Source organism: Vanellus vanellus (genome assembly GCF_965231255.1).
Source record: "Vanellus vanellus genome assembly, chromosome: 6".
In the NCBI taxonomy this organism is placed as follows: Eukaryota; Metazoa; Chordata; class Aves; order Charadriiformes; family Charadriidae; genus Vanellus; species Vanellus vanellus.
Window position 1 is genome coordinate 68,444,114 of NC_138911.1, and position 27,437 is coordinate 68,471,550.

General features: G+C 45.4%; 1 protein-coding gene across 1 annotated transcript; it reads left to right on the forward strand.

Annotated features, from left to right (window-relative positions):
• Nucleotides 1-6,857: 6,857 nt before the first annotated feature.
• On the forward strand, nt 6,858-27,437 carry GCH1 (GTP cyclohydrolase 1; the record flags this gene model as incomplete). The annotated part of the gene is made up of 6 exons (XM_082485604.1): nt 6,858-7,167; nt 20,029-20,138; nt 22,424-22,479; nt 25,579-25,610; nt 26,631-26,715; nt 27,311-27,437. The coding sequence occupies 6 exons, from the start codon at nt 6,858-6,860 to the stop codon at nt 27,435-27,437; spliced, it is 720 nt and encodes a 239-aa protein (XP_082341730.1).

Here is a 27,437-nt window from a genome sequence, read left to right on the forward strand (position 1 = left end):
ACTTCCAATTCGGGTGGAAATGAAATGCCAAACCAAAAATGAATAGAAAACGTGGAATGGATTTTCAAGTGAAAACAGTTAAATCTCTACTAGCTGTTGTGGTTTGGTTTTGTTTTTTGTTTTGTTTCCCTAAAGAATTTAATAGAATTTCACTGAAGTCTTCAGAAATGCTTATTTGTCCTGAATTTGACATCTTTCTGCTGGAAAACCAGGTATTTTAGAAAAGCCCACCTGGAAGCTGTGTCAAGGAACCTGCCTGGTGTTGGTTGTTCCTACTGAGCTCAGAAAACCAGAGAGGGAGGATTGCACTGCAGAAATATCCCATTTTTGGATTGGGTTTGAAAGGCTCCATCTATTGACACACCGCCAGGGCTCTGCTGTGAGCGTGCTCTCCGTGTTGCTGTGCCAAGCAGCTTTGCTGCGTCTAAACCCAACCCCAACTTCCCTACCCGATTATTGCTATTCCTCTTCAAATCCTGGGAACACAAAGCACCTTTTCTTCCTCACTCTCTCTGTATATTGTCCTCTTCCGTTCCATCGCGCCATTTGACTTTAAAGAATGCGCTTTGTCTGAAGAAGAAAGTCATGTTAAAAAAGCAGTGTATAAAAACAGATAGCAGGTGCTGGAGTCTGCAAAAGAGAATATTGCTGAATATTTCTGCGTGTGGCATTTTGTTCTGCTGCTGCTGTTGTTCCATATTGCAACACAGAGACACTCTTTGCTGGAAAGATGCAGCTACTAAAACCCAACAAAAATAGTCCCAAAATGATGGGTAGAGTCTGTCAGCTTTTCAGGGGGGGTATAACCCAAAGCAGCAAACACCCACCTCCCTTGTTCTGCAGCTGATAGAGCGTTTCAAGCCTTTTACCTTATAAAAACATCTATAAATTACCTATTAGGTGTGCTGGAGCGTTGCTAACCTGTTGGACTTCAGAGGGAGTGCCGATCCCGCAGGAAGCTTGGCATTTATTCGGAGAAAGAACATTTGTACTACAAATACACAAAATATCCGCTCACCTCCTAAAGAATATTTTCTTTGGCTTGCCCAGCATTTGCTCCATAACATAATTTTGTGACAAAAGAAAACAATGCCGTGACACAGCCTAGCTGGTAAAACCAAGGCAAAAAGCCTCATTTGCCTTCGGAGCATCGTGTTGCTGTATCAGGCAGGAGCTAAGGAGGAGGTGAACAGGTACATCAGGGGAAGAAAGTACTTTTCCCACAACGTTGTTTTCTACCTGAGCTGTTTACTACTGCCTGTCCCTCGCTGCCGGGCTCTGACCCGCAGGCCGGCAGCCAATGCTGCGGCTGGGCACCAACAACATCACCGAAATCATATTTTGCATACCTTACTCTGTTTTGGGGTTGTGTGTTTTTTTTTTTTTAAATATATATATATGTGATGTGTAATGCCAAATCCTGACAAAGAAATCTCTCTGCCCTTCGCATGTTATGAAACTGTGTCACCTTGTGCGTTTTTGGTTTGTGGGTTTTTTTTTGTTTTTTTTTTTTTTTTCAGATTTGGAGAGTTTTCTTTCACTCTGCTTTAAATCCCAGCAACAAGCAGCCTCTGGTGAGGATGCCAAATACGTGTGGTACACAGCACAGAGCAGTCGCTGGTTTCAAGTAAACGGTGTAAAGCTGATTGCTGCCTTTCATACTGGGAGTTTTAACTGGTTTTGTTGGTTGGTTTTTTTTTTTTTTTTCAGTGTCGGTAGGGGTCAGATTAGAAGGTCTATTCACATCACAACATCTGACAACTTTATCACAAGCATTTGATACTGGAATAGGATCACAAATATTTTCTGGCAATGCAAGTCTAATTAAGATACTTGTCTCCATCAGGGAAGAAAGATGTCTCCTCTTGGCTTCTGGGGATGTCCTGTCTCTCCAGTTTCCACAGCAAACCTGAGCCATCCTTGGGTTAGCTCCACTGATGTTGGTTAGGGATCCTTCGCTTCTCTGGGGTTTCTGCTCTGTCCCTCACTGAGGATTTGCATCCAGCCAAAGCGAAGTTCCCGTGGCTTGTTTGGCATTGCGTTCCCTGAGTAGAAAATTAAAAACTGTTGGTTATAACTTCTCCTTCTCTTTGTTGCTTCAGGAGTGAGCAATGCTATCAGACTTGAAGATTTGCTTTACAAACCTGGTGTAAGTCACCTTCTTGGACATAGCGCTGTGTCCCTGGCCTCTGCGGTTGTCACCAGCTCTGACATTTCGCACAACTGAGGCAGCTTGGTTACTCCAGCTGGGAGCGTTTCTTACCTTGTAGGCAGTAAAAGGAAGTCGATACCAACAGGGAATGGTTCTGGGGTGGGAAAGTCAAGAAAACTCAAGCAGCTTGGATGCTTCGGGTGGAGCTGGACAAAGGAGACACTGTGTTTGGACAAAATAACTTCTGCCTGTGAAACGCACCTCAACTTCTTTCCAAAGAACACAACTGTGTTGGTCATGGAGTGACTCAACATGGTGGTCCTGCTTGGTTAACCCAAGGAGAAGACAACAGCAGTGAGAAGGTCAGGTGTCTCATGCAGTAGAGTTTTTTGATGGAGAACAGCAGGCCTGGCTTCTCTCTCCTCCCGGCTGATGTGCTGCTGTATAAATGCAACAATAATTAATTTACTTAAAGGCAGGTGAAACACGAATACCTACCCGGGCTGCCAAAAGAGCCACTCGATGCTGGACTCAATTGGATGTGAATGGCAGAGGAAATTCGCAGGAATAATTTCAAGCCGCGTGTTGCCAGGGAACAGTCCAGTCTACAAATCGCATTATCAGTCTCGAGGTAATAATGATGCAGGAGCGATGCGGGGACACAGCTGCTATTCCTGTCTGCCCGGCACATGAATCAAAAGCTGCCCTTTATTTAGGAATGGGCTGGAGGGACCTAGAGATTGCCCTGGCCGATGTCAGATAGCTCCCATCGGGAATGGGGCACAGGTCCACAGAAGCCTGGAGACTTATGTTACACAGCTTTTTTCACATTCTTAAAAGCACAAATATGAAATTACCTCCTACAGCCTGCCTGGGCCAATCCTCTGAAGTTTTCCAAACTTCAGGGAGCAAAGGCTGGAGGAGTCCATCGGCGTGAGATCCTGTGTCCTTGCTCTGTGAAGACACGAAGAGAAGGCTGGGGCAGGGCAAAAATGCCCTTTTCATTTCCACTTTCAGCTCTAAAATGTGAGACCTCACCGGGGAAGTTAAAATGCAGATTGCATCTGCAGAAGCCCCTTCAGACGTTGGGGATCCTCTGTCCTAACACAGCAACACATCCCCCTGTAAGAGATTAGTATTTTAGGAGCCTGTAATCAATTTTCCTTGTTACTCTGGGTAATAGAATTAAATTGCTCATGATTCACTCTTTAAACTGACACCCTGTGATTCTAGGGGTTGATAAATCCCAAGCTGTATTTCCAGGGCAGGGGAAGGATGTCAGTAGGCTGTGACGTTGCCGTCCATCGCCGCCGTGGGCACAGCTATTATTTGAGGATCACTTTCGGGTCACGTTCTGCCTTGATGTTAACAGCAGGATCGATCTGCATTGCTCCTCTCCTGCTTGAGCTGTTAATGATACGCTGGGTCAACACAGATGGTTTGAGAAGGTGGAATTCATCATCTCTTAACTTCAAGCTCTGAGCCCAGTCCTGAAAGCTCCTGCTTTATAGTCAATGGAGGAAAAATAGGCGTCTCTTGTGAGTGATTTATCTCAGCCTTTTAGCAGCTGTCAGCGCAGAAATTGCCTTTGAAGTACCTTTTAGATGGCTTCATCTGACCCAGTGAAGACTGCCCAGGGTCTCTTCAACCTTAGCCAGCTTTGCGCGGAGAGGTTTCTTTAAAGAACCTGTTCTTCAGACCCTGAGGAGCATCTCAGGCATGCAGGGAACGGTGCTGCAGCCCTTCCCCGCTGGGTCCCATTCAATGCCACCAAAACCCTGCGGAAGCTCAACTGACAGAAACAGGTCAAGGAGCTGGAGCCTGAACACAAACCTGCTCCCTCCTCTCCTGATTTTGGATTTTCCCTACTTTCAAAGGTGGGAGAGGCCTCTGATGGGTGTGACCATGGACCATGCACCCATGCGCCCCCACCTTGGCACCCAGCAGTGTCCCCTAGCTCTCAGAGGAACTCCTCGGGTACCTCCAGCGGGGGGAACCTGCTCTGGACCTTATTCTAGATTTGCAAATAATTCAAGTTACAGCTTCAGGGCTTTTTGCGCTCCCTCTTTTGTTGGTTTTGTTGCTCTCTTCAACCTTCGAACAGCAAAACCAACCCCTGAGCTCTGAGCGAGCGCAGGAAAGAGAAACAGGGCAGATTCTCTCTAGGAAATTCAGAGTATCTTTTAATAACATCGCACAGTACCCTCTGCAGCAATTGTTTTATACCCTGTGTTTCACTTTTTTGGGATGTATTCAGAAATAGCAAAGAAAAATTTCTTTGGGAAGGCTACATGAGATCATGGGGTGTAATTAATAAGGAACTATCAATAAAATCTTATCATAAGATACCTTTTTTAACAACAACAACAAAAAAAGGGCAAGCATCAGTGCTTCTGCTTACCCGGCCCATGTTTCAGAGGGAGAGGACTTCACCATGGCTGGAAATCGGGCTGTGTCCTAACATGTTCTGACACATATCTAAATTACCTAAACCTAATAATTCCGCATTTGCAAATGGTGTTAGCGGAACCGCCGTCATCGGCTCCCACGTGCGCAACCTCTGCTCAAACGGCACCCAGAAAAAATGGTTTTCTGCGCATCCACCCTGTGCTCACGCTAGCAAAAAAGCTGGCAAGTGCCCTTCTCCCCCCCATAAATAGAAGAAAAATTACAACCACCTCCCACAGCTGCTGAGTTCAGACCGTTATAAAGTCCAGGGCAACTCCGGAGGGAGCTTATCTTCTTCTTTTCCAAGAAAATAAAGGTAGCAAAGACCAGTGAGTGCTAAGACACTTAGATGCCCTTTACTAACCCCCTTTTCATACGGATGATTAGGTCTCAGCAGTTTTTAGCTCCTAAGAAATGCTTACCCGACCCTTTGAACTGTGTCAGCTTGGTCTGGATCCAAAGGAAAGCAGCAGTCGTTCTGCCGAGTTCCATGAACATTTTTTTGCAGGTTTCTAGGAGGAGAACCCATCTAGCTTATACGGAGGATTTGGGCATCCTCAGAGGGTTGCATAAACGACGCGAGGTACCCAGCTGCACCTCGGTGGGGGGGTGTGGGGAGGAGCGGGGATGGAGTTCATTCAGGGCTTCAAATCTTCCGATACAGCAGTTTCTGTTCCCGGTCGGAGCCCGGGGCAATCAAACCGCAGTAAAGCCTGGCTGGCGGCCGGCCAGCGCCCGCCTCTTGATTTCACCTGAGTCATCCTCGCTCTCTTCTGGTAAAACCTGTGATTGGAAACCGAATGATAAACGTGGAGCGCATTACTGCTGACGGGTTGAGGGGTTTCGTTTTTTTTTTTTTTCCCCCCTTTTTTTTTGCTTGTCTTGGTTAAATGTAGCTCTTGGGCCAGGAGGAGAAGGAGGAAAGCCGGTGAGTCATGCTCCGCACCCCATCCCTCCGACAGCTCCTTCCCCTCCTTATCTCCCTGACAATTTACCATTTCCTAGGCACGAGGGGGGCAGAATTTGTCCCTGCTGCCTTATGGACAGAGAGGGCTTTGCTGTGACCCTTAGTATCTCAGCCGTTCATTTGGACGGCGATCCAAAAGATTAATCACCCCGCTGGCGGCTGGAGTGAAGGGCGATGTAGCATACACCCTATGCCCAGCTGAACCTTGAGACTCGGTTTTGAAGTCATAAGATCCCAGAATAGCTTTGGCCAGAGGGGACCTCCCTTCCTTCACCAGCATTTGAACCCTTCGTGGGGTCGGGGCAAAAAGGGCTGTTGGCAGAGATGAGCAGAGCTCCATCTCCCGCATTTGCCCCAAAAGCCTTTGGAGGTTGCCCAAACCACTGGCAGGGGTGACGCCCCAGCCAGATCCCTACGGAAGCCCCAATATTTGGTCTTGGGTGTGTTTCCAGAGCCGCAGGTGGGAATAGGAAAGCATCGGGGCACAGGAGCCCCACAGCAGAGCAGGAAGGTATCTGCAGAGCTCAGGCTGGAAGGGAACGAAACCCAGTTGGGATTGAGTGATAGGACGAGGGGGAACGGTTTTAAACTGGAAGAGGGGAGATTTAGATGAGATATGAGGAAGAAATTCTTCCCTGTGAGGGCGGTGAGCCCCCGGCGCAGGTTGCCCAGAGAAGCTGTGGCTGCCCCATCCCTGGAGGTGTTCAAGGCCAGGTTGGACGGGGCTTGGAGCAACCGGGGCTGGGGGGAGGTGTCCCTGCCCAGGGCAGAGGGGTGGAACTGGGTGATCTTGAAGGTCCCTTCCGACCCGAACCACCCTGTGGTTCTACGAAGCGGTGGGGATTGTCACGAAGGAGTGTAAACTCACGCGCGGGATCTTTCCGGCGGCTGCACCCCCCGCCGCCGGTGACGCCAAAGCACCCCAGAACGCTTCCGGCGGCGTTGCAGCTGCTCCCGAGCGGGACGCGCCGCCGTCGCCCCGCGGTGACACACACACGGCGGTGCGGGAGGATGAGGAGCGGAGGGGCACCGGCGCGAGCGCCCAGCGCCACCCCGCCGCGGCGGGCTCAGGCCGGCCGGCTCGTGACACCGCGGCTGACGCGCCGGCGGCGGCGGCCAATGGCAGCGGCGCGGGCGGTATAAAAGCGGGCGGCTGAGGCGGCGGGCGGCAGCGCTGAGGCGGCGGAGGGTTGAGGTGGTGGAGGGCGGGCGGGAGCTCTGAGGGCGACGGGCTCCGCTACAGCGCGCTGCCCTGCACGGCGGCGGGCCGGCCGGGCCCTGCCGGGGCCCATGGAGGCGGCGCGGAGCTGTAACGGGTACGCGCGGCAGGAGAGGCCGCCGTCCTCCGCCACCCCGGCGGCGGGCGCCGAGAAGCCGCGCGTCCCCCCCGGTGGCGGTGGCAGCGGAGACGGCTGGCGGGGCGAGCGGCCCCGCAGCGAGGAGGACAACGAGCTGAGCCTGCCCAGCCTGGCGGCCGCCTACACCACCATCCTGCGCTCGCTGGGCGAGGACCCCGAGCGGCAGGGGCTGCTGAAGACGCCCTGGAGGGCGGCCACCGCCATGCAGTTCTTCACCAAGGGCTACCAGGAGACCATCTCGGGTAGGGAGCGCTCCCCCCGGGCGGGCAGGGGGGGTTGTCACCCCGGGGAGGGCGCCGGGCCCGGGGGGCGGCGGAGCTGGAGCTTTGACACCAGCCCTGGTTGCTACTTTATTGCTTAAAAGGGGCTTTGCCACTGCCCGGCCACCATACCCTCCGTCTGATGCCCCTTGTCAGTGAGTCACCTGAGGTACGTGCTAGAAACAACCGTGCCTTGGCCTCTCTTTGTTCCCTCCTTCCCCAGTTTAATTTCTTTTAAACTCCACGCTGGCAAAGTTCACAGTCTGTCCTAAACTTCTGTGCTTCTGGTTGGGGTGAATGGAGCAAGTGCTTTTGCTTTTCTTCTTTTGGTGTAAACTTTTCAAGCTCTGGCATAGAAACTTGTTGATTGTACCTTCCTCCATCCCCAGCCGAGCTAGGCTGTGTTCGGAAGGGGGGGGAACGTTTGCTTCTATTAGCAGGCATAGGTGGTTTGAATTTTCTCAGAAAAGGTCCCGTTCTACTGATGCTTCTATCAGGTGAGGCTTTTCCAAAGGTGGGAATGAAACTTGAGGAAGCGAGGTAAGGAGAAAGGAGGAGGCTGGGGAGATCCCTGCTCCATCTCAGGGTCCCAGCAGCAAATGAGGGTGTAGAGAGGTACCCTGGGTTCACATCCCTGCCCTAGGTGAGTGTCTTACCTGCCTGCTGGCTGGGGGCCCTCCCTGAGGGCAGGAGGAGAGGAACTGGGTGGGATTTGTTCTCCTCATCGCCAGGAATTCCGAAGTTGTCTCTTGGTTCCAGTGCAGGGTAAATCCTTGAAAAATTTAGTTTTTTACATCAGTTTTCCTCTCCTCAGCTTTTCCATTAAGGACTGTACCCAGTACAAATAGTAAAAAAGGGCTTGGGAAGCTGGGGAATCCCCCCTTCTCCTCCCTCTTACAGTAAAAGGCAAGTTCCTGTTAGCACATAAGGGATGCAAATGCTGTCAGCAAGGACCTTTGAATGCAAATCAGGAAGGAGCTGATTGTGTTCTGCTCTCTGGAGTGCAACGCTGGTGTATTGGGTGCCCCAGAACTGCATCAGGGTGTTGCAGCTGAATGAAAAGGCTGAACCTTGCTGATGGCTGGCATTGGGGAGCTTCTCCTAACGCATGGGAGTCCTTTTCGTAAATGTACTGTGCTTCAACTTAAAGGTTGGCTTTTGTGTTTAGTTTCTTTTTCACTTCTCAACTGTTGGCTTTTCTGAAATCAGATTGCATATAACTTCCAGCATTAACTAACTCATAGCCAGCCTATACTCATATGCCAACGTTGTGTCTGGGCTTCCTCCAGGAACAGCATTTCTGCCTTTATCTTTGTTTTGCCTTTCTGACCAAACCGGGTTCATATATGGAAATAGGCTCTGGGCTGCAGTGGCCATCCTCTTTCCCCTCTTCCTTTAGTCCTGCTGCTCAGTGTGTTTGAGATGAGGTTTCATAGGGTCTCACAGAATAGTCCTTTGTCTGCTGGAAATAACTTTCCTCATTTGGGGATTGTATATGCTGCTTTACTGCTGTAAAACCCGGCAGGTCTCAGTCACTCTGCCAGTCTCTAGCAGAAGAATTTTTAACGATAGTTTCTGAGCATGAATTTCTGTGCTGAACCTGGATGAGGTTGCTGCCCATCTTAAGTCTTCTCTTATCTTGCTGCCAGTTTTGTGTGCAGAGCCACACATTCCCTTAAGGGTTTTTTAATAGCTTTTTTCTGCTCCAATGTGGATCCTCTGGGACTCAAATAGTCTGTCCTAACCTCTTGTGTATGTTATATTAAGCAGAGTAGGTTTGGATAGTCCCCTCCCCTGAATATTCATACCTGGGAGAGAGCTGTATTATATCAAAGAGTAGAAAGTGTGTCTGTTAGGTGCTGTATTTTTGGACTGCTTTTTTTTTCTTTTCTTTCTAGGAAATAAAATGAAGCTGTGATCTTAATGTCCCCTCCTGTGTCAGCTGGGGAATCCTTTTACTTTCCAGCTACTCACCTCAACAACTACAAAATCTTTGGGAACAAGGCTAGCTGTGGGATTGCAGCTCCTGCTATTTGCCTCTGCTGCAGCATCCTGATGTGCTGTTCGCTTGGTTATACTAATACAAAAGTCTGCCTAGCCAGGCTGTGAACAAGACCAGAAACTGACTTGTAAAAGCAAAAGAAAAAACAACCCTCAAAATGCCAAATCCCAACAAAAAGCATCCCTGACTTCTTGTTTTCTCAGATTTTGCAGTTTATTCAGATCCTTATGTGGAACTGTCTGGATAGGCAGAGGTTAAAGCAGTGATTTGTGGTTTGTGTGTTGAGTAGTATGTTCAAGTTTACCCCCCAACAGGCAGAAGATAACGGACAGTTGTAATAGCTGTAAGTACCATCCTTTCATAAAAGGTTTCTCAAGTAAAAGCTCTGTGGTGGTTATTGTACAAACACAGGGCTAGAAGCAAGGTGTGTTGCAACAGGCACCTGTCTTCAGCTGGACTCGGCTGAGCTCGCAACCCTTGCCAGTATGTGGAAATGTTTCCAGACTGTGCAGCCAGAAAAGAGTGACAAAGATGAACCATGGTAGTAAATGTTAATAAAGCTACAGGCTTTAAAATCAGCCTTATGAGTTTGTCTCCTTGAGTATCCGCCTTGGGTAGGCAGGAGAAAAAACAATTGATTCCTGATGGCATTTCAATTTTCCATATAGGAACACACAAAAAAATTATGTAATAGATATATCCCCAAATTATGAAATTAGTGGAGGCTGGAGAGTGTAAAGTTGCAAGTACACTGCAGGAGGTCTTCAGTGGTTAATGTGCTTGACTTCAGCCTCACTTGCTCCAAGTGAGAACATGGGGGTTATGTGCTTGGTTGCAAGACTAAGCTGCCTGGCTGCTTTGAATGCTGCCTGCCGCTCTCAGAGGTTAGTGGTTTGAGTGGTGCCTTGCTTTTACTTGTTACTGAATATTTTTGAGTGGGGTCAGGTTGCTGGAAGCTTTTTGGTATGGTGAGGGATGATGGCCTTACCTGCCCTGCAGGAGTCTGTCCTCTGTGGTGGCATTGGAAGAGAAGACAAGCAGTGGTGTGAGTGGGGAGTTTGGTTTGAGGAATCCTGTTTCCTTTGCTTTTAAGAAATTCCTTTGGAAGCTGCTGAGTTGATGTTATGGTTTCAACAGTCAGCAAATAGGTATCATTTTTCTTTTTGAGCCTTGATTGATAATTCACCCATAAGAACAAACTATTTTCTTGATCTTTTTGGTTACTGTGTGTCTGTGAACATAATGCATTTGGGGCATGGTTAAATATGCTGGACACTTGATCTCCTTTCTAGCTGTTATCATTTTGCTTACATGACACCTGATTGTATTTGTATTTTCATATTTCCTATAGCTTAAATTTGTAGTGTTGCAGGGAAATTACATCTAAATTCTGTCCCTTCTCTCCATTCAGATGTACATAACAGAGAAGCTGATTCTTCTTCTTGGCTTCCTGTCTATATTTCCTAGCTGGTTTTCAGCGGTGCAGAGAAACAGTGTTCCTGCTTTACCTTTTATTCATCTTTGCTATCTGTGTTCTGCAGCTGGTCACTATTGTATTCCAGAGCCATTAGTGGAGTTTACTTGCTAAATGTCTAAATCTGGCTCTTGCTGTTCTTTCTAGATTATGTCTTTTCTCTGTTAATCCTGGCTTTAGGAAAGGCCTCACTCTTTCTTTGACAAGACATAATCAAATGTATTGATCTCGCCTCTATAGTACTAGTCATCACACTTCCATTGGAGGAGCAAGAATGCCTCCAGTGATTTCAAATAAAATCCACCTGGACACCACATTAAAAAAATACTAGCAGTCCACACTTGGGCATCTGTGTAGACTGACAGCCATTACAACAGACACCTCTTAATGTATTGGTAAGGATGGTAGAGCAGACAGGATACTGAAAGTTTTACTCCTCAATTTCATGTGGTGCTTCTGCATAAGCATCCAAGAACGTGTTTTCTCTTCCAGGGTCAGATCTATCAGCTTCACACTTCTGAGAGTAAATTATATTACAAAATAGTAACCTGTTCTCTTGATTAATAAGGTGAACTGGACTGTAGATAGCAGATGGCCTTTAGTATTCTTACAGGAGGTTCAGGCCATTGCCTGCCACACAAGAAGACTAAAATCCTTGAGAGATTTGCCCCTCCTTTAGTAAAGGCTTAATGTCACCCTTAGAGATGGCTGTGAGACTATATAAATACTGTAAAGCACAAGTGTGTGCAAATGCAGTATATAAGTGAATACATGGAAATAAAAGATTGTAGATGGTATTAACTTGTGACTCAAGCTGAGGACTTAAGAATCGATCTTGCTAAGCAGAGCTAACTAGTAAGTTACAGAAATGGTGAGTGTCAGTGATGCTAGTTTCAAGACACAAATTGTAAAGGAATTGGTTGTGATTGTGTAATCCTGTAGGAAACATTAGGCACAGGGTTGCACAAGGTGCCTGCATCTGCAGTAGGAAGTTAACTTATCTTCATCACCTGTAAGCACTCTAAGCAAAATGGCATGTTCATTAAACAGCGTAGTTGCTGGTAATGGTGATAGTAGTTACATGAATAAAAGCTGGAAGACTTTTCTGGTAGGTATGTTAGCTTTCAGGCATGTTGGCAGGTTCAACTGTCCTTTCAGTGTGTTTAATAGGGAAACGAAATCAGAAATACTGGGAGAGGGTAACTGCTGTCTGAACCTCTGTGGTTTGAAAGGCTGCGTGTATGCTTTATTTGCCTGGAAGCTAAGTGACTCTACTATGCAGCTTTTATTTTAAAGCAAATAACAACTAGTTAGGTTTCATACAGTCGATTAACACCTGCTGCATTGTGTGTGTGTTGCTTTTCCTCTCTCATTAGTTTATGTGCTTTTCCTATGATGAAGGGTGAAAGAACACAACCTTAATACTCTTTTTCTTCATCATCTTGTCTGTGTGGATTTGGTATTTTGACAGATGACAACAATGGTGTAAGCTCATAAATATTTCTAAGCCCACTCAGTTTGCTGTGGATGAGAGGTGCTAACCATCGCTACATAAAAATAGACAGGCAGTGCCTTAAGCAAACAAGGCTGTTTGATCAGCAGCACTGCCCTTCATTCTTTCCTGGAAACAAGGTACTGCTAGTTCTCTTGCTTCTCATAGATGCAACAGTCTAACCTATTAATAACCTAAACATCAGCATTATTGTGGTATGGCCATGGCTTGTTTCTTGTAAACTGGAGCGTGGGAGAGAGATGGTTGTTCAGAGGAAGGTTCTTGGGGGGGGTTTCTTTCCTCAACGTCTCCCCCCACATGAGTGAAGCCTGCCATGCTGAAACAGGTACTCAGTGCAGTGAAATTCCTGCTGGGAAGCAGGACTGGAGGACTTCCCAGGATGATCTTGCCTGCCCATTAATGCTCAAGTAATACCAGATTTGCTAAGCTTGTTTGGGGTTTTGTTGGGAATTTATTAAATGTCTTAACCTCTTGGATCTTAACTATTAAAGGCTTCTGATCTCTTCATGTTGCTTTTCCAAAGTGTTGTTTCATCATCTTTATTTTCCTTTGTTTTAATTTCAGAAAGAAGTGTGGATGGGGGATCTTTTGGCACCTTCTATGACATGAGACATTGGAATGGTTATTGAAATCCTGATACATTTTAATGAGCATCTCCATAACCCTGCTTTCTTTCATATTATTAAACCTCCTGGCAGAGGACAACTTCTGGAACCTAATCTTAGCTTCATCTGAGAGTCTGCAATAACTGATGTCTTATGAATAGACTTGAGTCTCTCACTGCAACATGGAAAGTGTCGTATAGGAAAACAAACGAATCTGTATGAATGATGGCCAGAACTAGTTGAACATCAATAATGCTTTTTCTCCATCTTTGCTCCTATGAAATGTACCTTAAATTACACCTGGTTCACCTCTCTTCTGGTAACTGAGGAATTAAGCTTTGCTTCTGAAGCAAATGTTCCTGTCTGAAGTTGAATGTCTGCTTCTAGTCCTTTTGTGTGACAGTGTTGAAATCTGAAAAATAAGTCATAAACTTGTAAATTCTTTTGCGCCTGAGGTTTCTTTTGTTTCCTGTTAGGAAGGTATGTTATGGCAGTGAAGCCACACTGTGCTAATTTATTTTTCTCTGCAGCTTTTGAACTCTATTGTCTATTTAGATAGTAATGTGGCATCTTAGGCTATGTCTCTTTCTGTAGCTCTTCAAGACTTCTTGAAGCAAGTGGCATACTCGGACCACTCCCTTTCTTAGCAACCTGAAGTCATTAACTTTCTGCAGCAGTACAAACTCTCTTTATATGAATGAGTGTTTTTGTAGCCTGATTGTCTTCTCTGTATGCATAATAAATTCCTGGTACCTTTTTAATATTGAAAGGCTGCAATAATTTTCTTGTTTCTTGTCTAGAATATTTTCTCTAACTTCAGTTATCCTGTAGTGTCATCACATGAATAACTAAACAATTGAAGTTTTGACTCTACATCTTACTGCTAACCCAGCAGCAACCAAAAGGTTTTTAAAACATTTTCCTTCCAGATTTATTTCTGACCCTGTAGTCAGTTTCCTTACCACACATTCAGCTGTTAGCTTGTGGTTTCTGCTTTGTCAATTACATCTGCCCTCAGATGAAGAGGCGCTTACTGAGAAAGAGAGTCAAATGAAGGTTAGGCTTAATGAAGGGTTAGCCTTTGGTCTCTGGGTCATAATACTGCTGTTCTGGACTATCCTCCAAACCACAACCTGTTCCTAGTTTGTGCAAGGTCCTCTGCCATCAGTCTTGGTGTAACTCAGTCTGTGTTCCCAGGAGAGCAGAAGGTACCTGATCTCAGCCTGTACTTTGGTTTGTTCAAACTAATGGGCATTGGTATGGTGTGACCTGCCCCACCACCCTCATAGGACATCTGCCTTCCTTGGCCTGAACTCATTCTTACGATGGCCTCAGCTGCCTACTGCAACTTGTGGGTCTTATGGGTCACCACAGAGGGCATAGGGGCTGTTAGTGAGGACAGTCTGGAGCTGTGTAATGAGTATAAGGAGAACCATGAGCCTTATGTCTCTGCCATGATGGATGAGCTCAGGGAATCTCTGAGGCTGCCTTCATCCTTTTGCCACTTGAACAATTCTGTCTGACTCCTCTCTAAAGTGGAGCAGTGAGGCAACTTAACACCATGGGGAAGTACTTTATCTCATAGTGAGAACAACCTACATCGCTTCTGTCTCATGGGCATAGTAAAAATGGGACATCTGAAGTGCTGGGAAGCTGATGCAGTGCTGCTCTGCAGAGTGCTGCCATCCTTCATTCCCTTCACCTACTGAGCCAGCTGCTGGGTGGGCTCTAGCTTCTTTGGTTGCCAGAGGTGCTTTTGCTTTCCTGTGTCACATTAAAGCCATGCAAATAGTTTCTATAGCAACAGGTCTTTTTGCTTAGCTCTGACGCAAAATCCTGAAAGGTCTTTCTCATTCGGTCTTCATCCAATTCTGATTTTTTTTTTTTTGCTTTTATCAACTCTTTTTGAAGATAAAGGGGAAAATTAATTCTGCTCTGTTTCAGGAGTTAACTTGCACCAGAGGTGACTGTTCAGTTTTAACAGTCCGCTGAAGTTTCTACAACAGAACTTGAACTCTGGGCTGGAGGAAAAATCAGCTGGAATAATCTATAGAGTGCCTCAGCTGTACATAAAATGTTTGTTCTTGTTCCCTGTATATTTTAATTTGAATCTTAGCTCTTTCATTAACAGGATGTGTCTATGCTTCAGGACTTAGGCAGTAAATTCTCTTAGCTTTTCTGGGGTGGTGGAGAATGAAAATTGTGTTACTTGCAGTATCCTCTGGCTTATAGACCTTGGTGGCAGCACTTGAGCACAGCTGTGACTAATAAAAGCAGAGTGAGGGGAGGTATGATTCTGAGAGGCCAAGGGATGATGTATGAGCGTGCCCATCTTCTTGCTGGAAGAGGAGACACTAGTCCTGTCCTACTGGTGGATGGTTACGTAGGTGGTACTTGGAGGGAGTAAAAGTGTTGCTTCGTTTGAGAGGAAGAATTTCCTTTGTGTATTAAGGAAGCCTGTTGTAGCCTGTGGTCTCTGGGTCTTGGTACTGATCATGGTACTCTGGTCATGGTACTTTCAGGATACTGAAAAGTAGCCTGTTGAGGAGGGGCCATCTGAGCTGCAGGTGCCTTGCCTTGTCAGGAAACAAAGCTAGCAATATTTACTTCTAGCCCTTCTTCCCTCTAAAAGCCTCATTGACTTCTATGCTTTTTGCTTTGAAGATGCTGGTGCTACAGGAGTAGGGGATGGAAGAGGTGCAGTTGCATTGGAAGATGTGTGTTTTAGAGCTGAGTTGCAGCCCGTGTCACAGCCATATGGTTCTGTCTGAACTGGGACAGGCCAGGAGAGGGACAATATGGCTTTTAGATGGTTACACCGGCAGTGGGCGACTTGTGCAAAGCGTTTGACACTGTCCCACATGATATCCTGGTCTCTAAATTGGAGAGACATGGATTTGACAAATGGACCACGCGGTGGATAAAGAACTAGCTGGACGGTTGCACTAAAAGAGTTGTGGTCAACAGCTTGATGCCCAAGTGGAGAGCAGTGATGAGTGGCGTTCCTCAGGGGTTGGTACTGGGACCTGTGCTGTTCAACATCTTTGTCGGTGACACGGACAGTGGGGTTGAGTGCACCCTCAGCAAGTTTGCCAATGATACCAAGCTGTTTGGCGAGGTAGACACGCTGGAGGGGAGGGAAGCCATCCAGAGGGACCTGGACAGGCTGGAGAGGTGGGCCCAAGCCAACCTCATGCAGTTCAGCAAGGCCAAGTGCAAGGTCTTACATCTGGGTTGGGGCAATCCCAAGCACAAATCCAGGCTGGGCTGGGAATAGCTGGTGAGTAGCCCTGAGGAGAAGGACCTGGGTGTGCTGATTGACGAGTGCAATTGCAGCCCAGAAGGTCAACCGTATCCTTGGCTGCATCAGAAAAAATGTGGCCAGCAGGTCAAAGGAGGTGATTCTGCCCCTCTACTCCACTCTCATGAGACCCCACCTGGAGCACTGCATCCAGCTCTGGAGTCTCCAACATAAGAAGGACATGGACCTGGTGGAGCGTGTCCAGAGGAGAGCCATGACAATGATCCGAGGGCTGGAGCACCTCTCCTATGAGGAGAGGCTGAGAGAGTTGGGGCTGTTCAGCCTGGAGAAGAGAAGGCTCCGGGGAGATCTTATTGTGGCCTTCTGGTACCTAAAGGGGGCCTACAGGAGAGCTGGGGAAGGGCTTTTTACTAGGGCATGTAGTGATACGATGAAGGGGAATGGCTTTAAACTGGAAGAGGGCAGGTTCAGATTAAACATCAGGAAGAAATTTTTCACTGTGAGGGTGGTAAGGCACTGGCACAGGTTGCCTAGAGAAGTTGTTGAGGCCCCATCCCTGGAGGTGTTCAAGGCCAGGCTGGACGTGGCCTTGGGCAACCTGGTCTATTGGGAGGTGTCCCTGCCTATGGCAGGGGGGTTGGAACTGGGTGATCTTCAAGGTCCCTTCCAACTTAAACCATGCTATGATTCTATTATTTGTGCCCTGAGTGGCAAGAGTAAATGTTTTGGGGCCTGCAAATGAGGAAAACAAAATCAAGCTAGTGAAGCAGACAGTGTGCCCTGGCAGGTAGAATGAAAGAACAGGAAAAGAGGCACAAATTTGTCCTCACCTTTGCTTTTGACAGGATTAATCTGAGGCCCTGTTTCCCCTGCTGCCCTTTCAGCTCTGATAAGTTCTCCAGAACGTGTGCTGCCAGCTGAGCTTGTCGGGGCCTCATTTGATGCTGTAGCAAATTGAATGACTTAAAGGCAGGGAAAGTTAGATAAAATGGTATTGCCTCCTTGCACAAAGTGTTTGAGTCTCTGCCAAACAAGTCTCTCCTGTGTAATTACTCAGAACAAGTGCTGCGGTGGGACATAGCACAGCATCTTGTTGCAGTTAGTCTTACCTAACTATTCTTTTGTCAACACAAAGCTTGGATTTCAAAGAGGGAGGTATAGGCAGGCTTCAAGCTGCTTATTTTCAGGAGGACAGACTTATCAAGGGTGAGCAGGAGGGACTGGAGCAGGATAGGGGTCACTGGGGTGCTCTCTTAACGGTGTGGCCATTTACTCAGGTAGTGGTCTTCAGTCTCATGTTGTGTATTGCCCCGTGTCATCTGGCAGTTGTGAAGGGGTTTTTGGAGGGGCTAAGACTAAGCTGGTTTCTTCCTTTATGGGCTCTGGCCCTCCTTCTCAAGGAGCAACTGGTGCTGACGTAAAATCAGCACCCCCTGCTGCAGGCACAACTGCAGAGGTTATGCAGCTGAGCAGGTATCATCTGTCATCTGGCTGCAGCTTGCTGCTCTTATTAAATAAATCTAAGGTGGAAAATTGGCAAGACCTGTTACAACGAGAAGTGCAAAGCATCCAACAGCTCTGTGGTTGTATTCTTGATGCACAGATCTGTTTGCTTACACACCTCTAAAACTTCCTTGGCTGAGAGGGGGCATTACCGAAGTTGCTGTGACGCTGAGCTGAAAGAAGGACGGATGACCTTTGTGTTCCCATTTGATTACTTTAGCCATAGGAGGGATGCATTTTTTTTCTTATGTTGCCTGTGTGGTACTTCACAAGTCATCTCGTGAAGACTTCTTCTCCCTCCCCCAGCCCCAGCTTTATAATAGGGCTAACAGCTGTTTCCGTGATACAACATGGCGCTTCAGCATTCCAGACTTCAATTCCTTAGATGAAGTTTGGAAGGATCTATTCATACATATTTTATACATGAATAAGTGTGTATATGCATATACATACGCATATATGAGACTTCACGGTTGAAGTACCTTCTGTGGAGGCTTTGGCCTTATGCTGCGTTACACATTACCATGACTTAATGAGAATGTGGCCATTTTTGATTGTTCTGAACAGTCTGCTTTGCGAGTATGCTGACGTAAATCCATATCTAGCATCAGGCTTCGATACGCTCCTGGCAAGGCTGGTATGAGCCAAACTGGTAGTGTAATAACAGCAGGAGTCACTCTGGAGATGCTTCGTGGATCTGTTTGGATTTTGTTTTAATAATGCTAGGAATAGTAGCAGGTTTTGTGAAACCGCTGTTTGCCTTTCTGCTGTAGAAATGGCATGTCTGCAGAGTGCTGTGGGAGGGAGCTAAGAACCCAGACGGCTGCTCTGTCTCCCCTTCCCTCTCCTCTGAGCCTGCTCCATTTAGGATTGTGGCTATTCCTGGCTGAATTCATAGTTGTACAATTTCATGGGGCTCCCCAGGTAATCAAAATCCTCTCCAGCAGTGTTTGGAGTAAACTAGACTCTGAAACTTGAAGAACAAAATTATGTACCTTTACAGAGTTGTTTCTTGGCCTCTTTTGTGCCCCCTACTCCTGCTCTCTGACCTGATCAAAAGCCTTCTGGGGTTCAGCATCACTGTCTTGCAGGTTGCCAGCCCTTCTCAGGAAAGAACGTGCGTCGCAGGCAGAACATCTTGCGCACAGTTTCCAGGGTTACCTGTGTAGTGCTGATAGCAAGCAGGAAATTAAAATGCTCCATGATGATGATACGTTATCGACAACAGATGGTGGCCATTAGGTGTACGTGCATGTCAGGGGAAGGCATAAAGGCAAGTAGAGCAGACACAACTACTAGATTTGTGTAATCACCACTGCAGGTGCTAAGCTCCACCATGGATGAAGCAGGGCAGTCCCTGAGTACCCTGCTTCCCCTTCTGGCCATGGCATATGTGACTCTAGTTCCTGGAAGTAACTCCAAGCAGTCAGTGTGGCTTCAAGCTAACTTATTTGCAGAGTTTCTCATTCTGATTATCAGCCCTTCTATGCAGCTAGTTTTCTCTCTCTCTAATAGCTCTTTTCTATACACAATTTCTCTCTTGTCCTTAAAAGGCTTGGTCTCTTAACTTGAGACTGTTCTACTTTTAAACTGGTCCAGCATGGTCCAGCTGCCTACAATCTTTGTGTAGACTACAGTGATCAGCTGTAACCTGTATCAGGACTGCTTGGGAACTTGTCAGGGGACTGCTAAATCTGGAAAACCAACTGAGGATCTGTTCTGCTGAGCTCTGAGACTAGCAAAGTGTCACCTTGTGTGTTCCTTTTCTTACTAAGCTATCTCTTCTTCCTTCTATCTCTCTGGTTTTCTCTGCCTTTATTCTCAGTTAACTCTGAGGAACAGAATTAGACTGGAGTATGCAAATGTGTGGCTGATTTTGGTTTAGGATAGCAAATCTCTCTCCGATCTATGGGTACAGATCTATCTTTTTGACTTCATGTATGCCTAAGCAGCTGCTGGCTGGTGTGCTTCAGGATGAAAGGATTTGGGTGCAAAGCCTCCTTGAAGATAGTGATGCTGATGTTAGTGTTTGAAGAAACGGCTGAGCTTTTCTCAAACCTCAGGCTCAGCTTTGCTTGTGGTGTGTGGAAGCACTAATGGAAGCCCACTTTGAGATGTGCTTTCCTCCTCAGTGCTGGATTTATCAGCTGTAGTCTTAACTGCTCTTGAGAGGCCAGTGATTCTGCAAAGACTGGACTCGTTCTAACCTGGACTCAAACTGTTACTTAAATAAAACACTGTAACATCTAGTGTAGCAAATAGGTAGACTGACATGGCTATCAGTGTGGCAATTGTGTGCTTGTATGCAAACCAAAGTGTACTTGTGATGTTACTCCTTACTTGCCTCCCATATCTTAACCCTAAATTCTGTAGTTCTGAGCAAGCTACGCTCTTGCTACAAGCTTTCTCAGATATTAGCTGGAAGAACCTTCCATGCTTCTGCATTTACTACTTTTTTTTTTTAATACTAGTGTTTAATTTCAGATGTTCTGAATGACGCCATCTTTGATGAAGATCATGATGAGATGGTAATTGTGAAGGACATAGACATGTTCTCATTGTGTGAGCATCACCTCGTTCCATTTGTTGGAAAGGTAACTCTTCCTCACAAAACGAATGTGGGAATATGTGATAAAAGACCTAAAGTACATGTAAAAGGCTTTGTAGCTGTAACTACAAAGCTTATAAAGCTGTAAGTATTTACTGCTTATGGCTATGATTCTAGAAGTTAATCTTCAGAATACAAATAAGGAAGACCTCTTTAATGTGAGTTTTATTTGGATTTAAGCTCCTAAAATATAATGCTCAACCTTTCCTAGTCTAAATAATCTAATGGTTTCTGACATTTCATATCAAAGCTGCTCTTCGTGAAGCAGCAGCAAGCCTTGAGGGCAGACATCTTGATATTAAACCGGCTCACCCTGCACACTGGCTCTGTCAGAGATTTAGCTTCTGCCTCAGAGCTATCTAGTGCACATTCATATTGGGAACCCCCCTGTGAGTCGAACAAACTGCTGATTAGCAACCCTGTCTTAAATAAACAGGCCCAGTCAGGGAGGGGGTGGTCAAAATTGACTAGCAGGAGCCTGCTAGGTTGGGACTCCCATAAAAGGGGCTGGTGTTTCAGAGGGTGTTAAAATTGCGGTGCCAACAACTTTAAAAAGAAAATAAAAATTCTTAAGTTAATCACTGTAAGTGTGCTGAAGAGTTCAGAGTGGGTAGTCCCTTCTGCACATCTCAGCCCTTTCAGTCCCATATAATCACGGAAGGATGGAGCTTATTCTGATCCATCTGTTTTACCATAAAGCACTCGCAGGCCAGAGAGTAGCAAGTGCTTTTTTGTTTTGGGTTTGTTTTTTTTTTTTTTTTCTGTGAAATTCAATCAGTACCACATATATGCCAAGTAAACTGTCTCCCAAAAATAAAATACCCGAACAGAAACCAGCTGTTTATTTAGTTGAAGCAACTCAATTTCATCTGCTTTCTTTTCTTACTGTTAGTATTTTATACTGGAAAACAAGGTAACTTCTTTTTCTGTGCAAGCTTTCTATTTTGCCTGTTATTCTTGGTTACACATACTGTGTATATTCTCTTCGTTACTCCTGTGGCAATATATGCATTCTTTTTACATCTAGCTGTTTAGCCTGTGTGGTTTGGAGAAATCTCCTCGCAAACACCGAATTGGTCCTGCTCGTATAATGGTCTACTAAATGACTTGGTATGCCTCTAAATATTCTCAGACTAACCATTCTCCTGTTGGGTACATCAAACAGGCTGCAAATACTGACCAGTAGGCCTTGTATTTGCAGTTCTATGTTAAATGAAATTAAGAAATTTGCGAAAATACTGTATGGGGAACAGGATTCCACGCTTATTTCTAAGTTATGTCTCTTACTTTGACTGAAATGTTTCATGTCTTTTCAGGTGTCAGTGGGTTGATTACCCAACAGAAGTGATAGGAATGAGCAAGTTAGCCAGGTAATTAGGTGCACTGTGGTACCTGTAATGGCAGGTACAGCAATACAGGATTCTGAGATGGGGCCTCTAGGCAAAGCGCTAAGACAGAATCCTACTGTATCTTGGCTAATTTTTCAAGTCTCTGGTACAGTGACACACATGCTGGTTTATAATCTGTTATAACTGTAAACCCACTTGAATGCAGTAGCCCATGTTGCTTTCTAAAAGCAAGAAGTTAAATGGCTTTCCCCCCTACCTTTGCATCTGAGCACTTTTCTTCTCAAGAACTTAATTCTGCCTTCATGCAACTACGTGTTCAGTATGAATGTTCAGTAAATCCATATTTAAGCAGGATGGAAGTTGACTTAATCATACAATGACCTATGGTGCTACCAAAGCAGAAAAATAAAATAAAAATCAGTAAGTGCAGCCTGATTTTGGTGGCTAAGTATTTCTTGGCATCAGAACTTTCACTGGAAGTAAAGTACAGTCCCTCTCTCCCTCTCCCTAATTCCATTTTAAGTCTGGAAAGAAAAGCATGTTTAGTTCAGATGAACAGTGCTGTGCTGAGCAATAGACTGCTTTTTGTACCCAAATGTAGTGGAACTCTGTAGCATTCCTGAGACTTGGAACGTAAGCCTTGACTCTTGAGGAGCTGTGATTTTTCTCCCCCTCAGAAAACTTACCTATTCTTCACCAGGACACTGACCTCACCAGGCATTTACAGGCTCTGTTAGCTCCACAGTTTTTCAGGCTTGCATGGTGGCATGTTCCTCCCACATGCTAAGACTTCTTCCAGGCTAAGACTAAGTTCCAGGGTTAGTTCTGGGGCAAATGCACATCTCATTCTCTATGCATGAGTTTCATATGCATTTGGAAGCGTGGCTTCGATTCTGTTAATGGTTTCTTCTCCTCTGTCTAGGTACATATTGGCTATCTTCCTAACAAGCAAGTACTTGGCCTCAGCAAGCTTGCTAGGTAAGTGTTAATGTAATGAAAGTGATGCTAATTTGTAAAAGAGATTCCAAGCTGTGCTAACTGTGCTAATCTTTCTAATCTGGTCCCCCTCTAAAGCTCAGCCCACTTGGTGTCCTGGATTTGGATTTACACCAATCCTCAGCATTATGTTTTTTGTGGAGAGGACAGATAAGTCTTAGAGCTCTCTGTTAATTCACATCAGTCGACTGTAGTAGCACTGTAATGCTTTTGTACATTCATCCAAAGCATTAGTGTCTGCAGGGAGCACAGAAGCAAGAAAAACAGAGAACTTGGTCCTATTCTAAGGCTGGGACACCAAAACCAGTGGGGATCTCTAGCTGTTTACTACAGTGTATATTGACCGATAAGAACAAAAATCCAAAACTTCCAAACTGCAAATGAACATGTTCTCTGGATAGAAATTGAATCTAAAGCTTTCATCTGTTAGCTGACTCTTCAGATGAATTTGGCATTTCTTTCACTCAAGACCTGCTGAGAGAGCTGTGGGGTAGACTTTATAGATAAGGTTCAGCCTAAGAAACAAAGCAATTATGATACACTTGAGAAATCCATTTGTTTACGTAAAATAGCTTTTTCCTCAGCAAGTGCCCTTGGATTAGTTGTTCCACTGAATCTTGTTAAAAAGTGGCGCTTTCTAGTCCTGGTGAGGAAGGGGATGGTTGATCCCATCAATAAGCAGATTATTGGGGACTGGAGTGGAAGGGTCTCTTTTGAGAAACGAATCTGAAAAATTAGCTGTAGTTCAGAAAGACCACATAGGTTTTGCTTATGCTTTCCCTCATAGGTCTGTTAATCTTACTGTAGTTTCAGTAATACTAATGAGAATTAGCCTTGTAAATCTGTATGCCTGCTGGGTTTTCTTAGCGGGTAAGAAATGTGTAGGATATGCCACTAAAATGCTTTAAAGTCAGTTAGCTCGGTTCTGTGCCCTGCTTGCACAACAGTGAATTTGGTTTGGAATGGGAAGGGCCCTTGGAGGTCACATCTTTTGTTAACATAACCTCATATTACAGGGAGAGCATCTTCATGTCTTCTAGCAGTGCTTATAGGAGTGGACTTCGCTCTGATTAAAAGGTTGAAACAGGCAGTTCAACATTTACATTTTTTTCCTACATGTTTTCTGTGACTGTACCTAACTGCTGAAATTGTAGGATGAGGTTCTGAGCTGACAGCACTGCAGTTGCTGGGCGAAAGACTTTGTTTTCTGTAGCTGTTTATGCTTGGGGTTGTCTGCGTGGCGGTTCATGGCTTGTGTTGTGTGTTGGCTGGCACTTGCGTGGCTGGATCTTTTTAAGTGGTGAGGGGTTTTGTTTTGTTTTGGGTTTTTTTTGAGTTGGATTTCTGAAGGCAAACGTCCTTCCTGAAGAGACTGTCTTTAGCACTTGGTTTCATTTCTGCAGGGCTAAGGATCATATTTGAAATATGCATCAGTTGATTTGTGCTTGCTCTAGTCTCTAGTTACGTCTGAATTGCAGATGTAAAAAGGAACTCAAAACTGTCTTTGATTTTTTTTTTTTTTTTTTTTTTTGCAATTGGCAACATGGTGCTAGAAGTGTACAATTTTCCTACTATTTATTCTCAGTGTAGTAACATGTATGAATAAATACGTGCAAGGCTTCCTGCGCTGGGCTTGGAGGGTTAAATCTTGCCCCTTTTTCAAGTTAGGGTAAAACCCCCATATATGGCAATAATGAAAAGATTAGATTCTTGTATAACAAAACGTTCTCAGTCCTAGTTTGCTTTTGAGTGCTTACCATGAAGAGATTGGTGGGCCAAATAGCGCTTCCCTTTCGTGCCCTATATAATGCAACCAGTGTTCAAACAAAGATTTGTGAGGCTGTTGGTACTCTAGGCCTAATCTTTCATAATAGGATTAGTCTAATGTGGTGAGTTTCTGTTGTTGTGGATGACCTGTATTCAGTAAACAAACATCTTTCTTTGGACTTTAAACTCAGGCTTGAAAATGCTAATTCAAATAACTGTTTTTACATAAACATGCTTATAGGACTTCTTGTATGCAATACCAGTGTGAAAATATCTAAGCATCAGCTTGTTTCCTATCCATATATTTGATCTAAGTATTATGTTGCTTTCTCTAAAATAGCTATAACACAACCATTTCATTTCTGGAGGGGAGTTTCTGCATATAATTCTCTCTCCAAAACAGCAGGCAAGTCTCATTGTCAGAAATGTTTCTCGTAACTAATGCCTCGGGCTGCTGGCCAGTGTCTGGTTTTTGTCTAGTCTGACCAGATGAGTATTGATGCTTTCTATAGCAACTTCTTTACGTGGCCACTTGATGTGTAATTAAGCATTTGAGGTTGGCATTAATAACCAGTTGAGTTACAGAGCAGTTATAAGACTTCTCTTAAATGTGTGGGTTATAGTACTGCAGTTATAAATGAAGGTAGTTTCACTGGCATTGCCCCACAAATGGCTTAAATTTGAAGTCACGTTGGAGAGGGGTGCTAAGGTGATCCCTGCACTGAAATGCAAAGGATGGTGTGATATATGGGTGGAGAGTATCTGCTTTAAATAAAAACAATTCTGCCTCATTGTTCTTAGTTAAATTTGTGGTTAAATGCAAGAATCCAAACCATCTCTTGTGTAATTTCAGTAGCCTTCTGAGAATCCCAATACCTTGAATTGTCCTTAAAACAGCATTTGGTTTATATTGAAGCAAAAGGAGGTAATCTTACCTCAGTTAAAAGATTAGTTTTCAGGGAGTCTTTGGGCATGGATTTCCTTGCAACTGCATGGTGCAGGTGAGTGGTGGTACAAGTAATTCAAAAGTGACAGCCAACGAAAGGAGCTTTAAGGAGAGGTGGCAGGTTTGCCCCTGAAATAGTCTCTGGGGTGGCAGGTAGGGGGAACCTGTCACTAAGCACAGTGATGTGCTTAGTGAGTCCTTGAGTGATGCCAGCGGGGGGCTGAGCAGCAGCGTGATGCTGCATGGATTCCCAGGAAGGACATGGCTCAGTACAGTCGTCTTGTTTGATAGAGTCAAGTTAATTGTGAAGATCAGACAATGGTCAGATAGGACTAAGTATAACATCATCTTTTTCCTTTTTCCTTTAGGATTGTGGAAATATACAGTAGAAGATTACAAGGTAAACAACTGATTTTTTTTTTGTTTTTGTTGTGTGCACTCCTTTGCTAGCCAGCGCAGGGTATTGCTAATTGTATGTGGACTATAGCTGTGCAAATTTTGGTGTGAAGGAAAACACTATGTACTTGAACAGGTGTTTCTCACCTGCCACCTTAGCCCCTGTGTTTCCAGTGAGGGGCAAAATGTGCCTGTGAAAATAGATGTAGGCAGTAACTGATTCAGAGGATAAACGTGCTACAAGATACAGCTGCCAGGAATAACTAAACTAGGTGGATGCTGCTGGAGATGAACTCTCCTACAGATAATTTAAGAGATGTGTTCAAGAATTCTTGTCTGAAGAGATGAAGCGAGAACTGCCATGTTATGGACTGCCTGCCTGCTGCCCCTGAGAAGTAGAGGAAGCTGCAGAATCTGAGGCCTTGGGTTGGGCTTAGCCTGCTCTCATTGTCCTGCAGTTAAATTTGGCCTGTTCTTGGCGACAGAAGTCTTAGTGACCAGTCTGACACCTAATGGTTAGAGCTGCAAGAAGTAAAGCTTTGCAGGACAATAGACTCTCTTAATTTGCTTTTTTTTTTTTTTATCTTCGTTTCCTTTCTTTAAAAAGAGAAATTGTGTGTAGGGAGTTAATAGTGCAGCAGTAAAGCCGGTGAACAAATACATAAAAACTGAAGAAAACAGAGAAGCAAGAAAATCTAACTGTGTAATGGGAAATGCAAGACCTGTTATAACAAATCACAGTAATGCAATTCCTGCAAAGGTGTAATGCAAAATGACTCCCAATAGAAACAAGCAAATAAAAGGTCTGTTCCAGGATACAAAACATAAGATAGGATTTGGTGCTAATAAAATTTATTTAGGAAAAGCAGAGCTTGCGTGTGTGTTGTGATGGTGGTGGGGAACAGGCACGCTTGGAAGTGGGCATGCAGCGTTACCATCCTGTGTGTGTGGCACGCAGATAACGGTGGGGCATTGATGCTGGTCGGATTTAACACTGCCTCTGAACTCCCTGTTGTTCTCTCAGTCCAGGAACGCCTTACCAAACAAATTGCAATAGCCATCACAGAAGCCTTACAGCCCGCTGGAGTTGGAGTGGTTATTGAAGCTACGTAAGTTACTCCGAGCTGTTCCGTGGTGGTGTATGGGCTGCATGTGATTCCCGCTGTGTGCCGCAGAGCTGTTGTGTGGCCTCTTTGGCTGCGGTAGCTGTGTGTCACGCGTGTTTATGAGGCAGAGCAGTGGCAGGAGGGGTCCTTGCCCGTTCAGCAAAACAGCCTGGTGGGTTGGAGCCATTTAAAGTGGGGCCCTGCCTTATCTGCTGCAGAGAGGTGGCAACTGGCAGCGTGGTCAGCTGTCCCAGTTGCACTGGGTCTGTGCTGTGCCTCAGTGCACCAGAAGGCGCAGCAGAGCTTTGCTCAAGTAGAGCAATGCTTGGGTGTAGCAACAGGCATGTCCCTGTGATCAGAATGCACCTCGGAAAGGTGGAATCTTCCTAGGGTCTGAGGAGAGAAGGCAGCGCTCCAGGACTGTGAATTTGACTTTCTTTTCCATAGAGGACAGCTGAGGTACAACTGACAGATGTCCGTTCTGGATATGGAGGTTTTGTCGCTTCCCCAGAATTTAATGTGATGGTGTGAGAAACATCTCTCGTGGTGGGATTAGTTCTTTCTTTTGATTTATTGACTCCTCTCTCATTTCTTCTAGGCATATGTGTATGGTAATGCGTGGGGTACAGAAAATGAACAGTAAAACAGTAACCAGCACAATGTTGGGGGTATTCCGGGAAGATCCAAAGACCCGTGAAGAATTCTTGACACTCATCAGGAGCTGA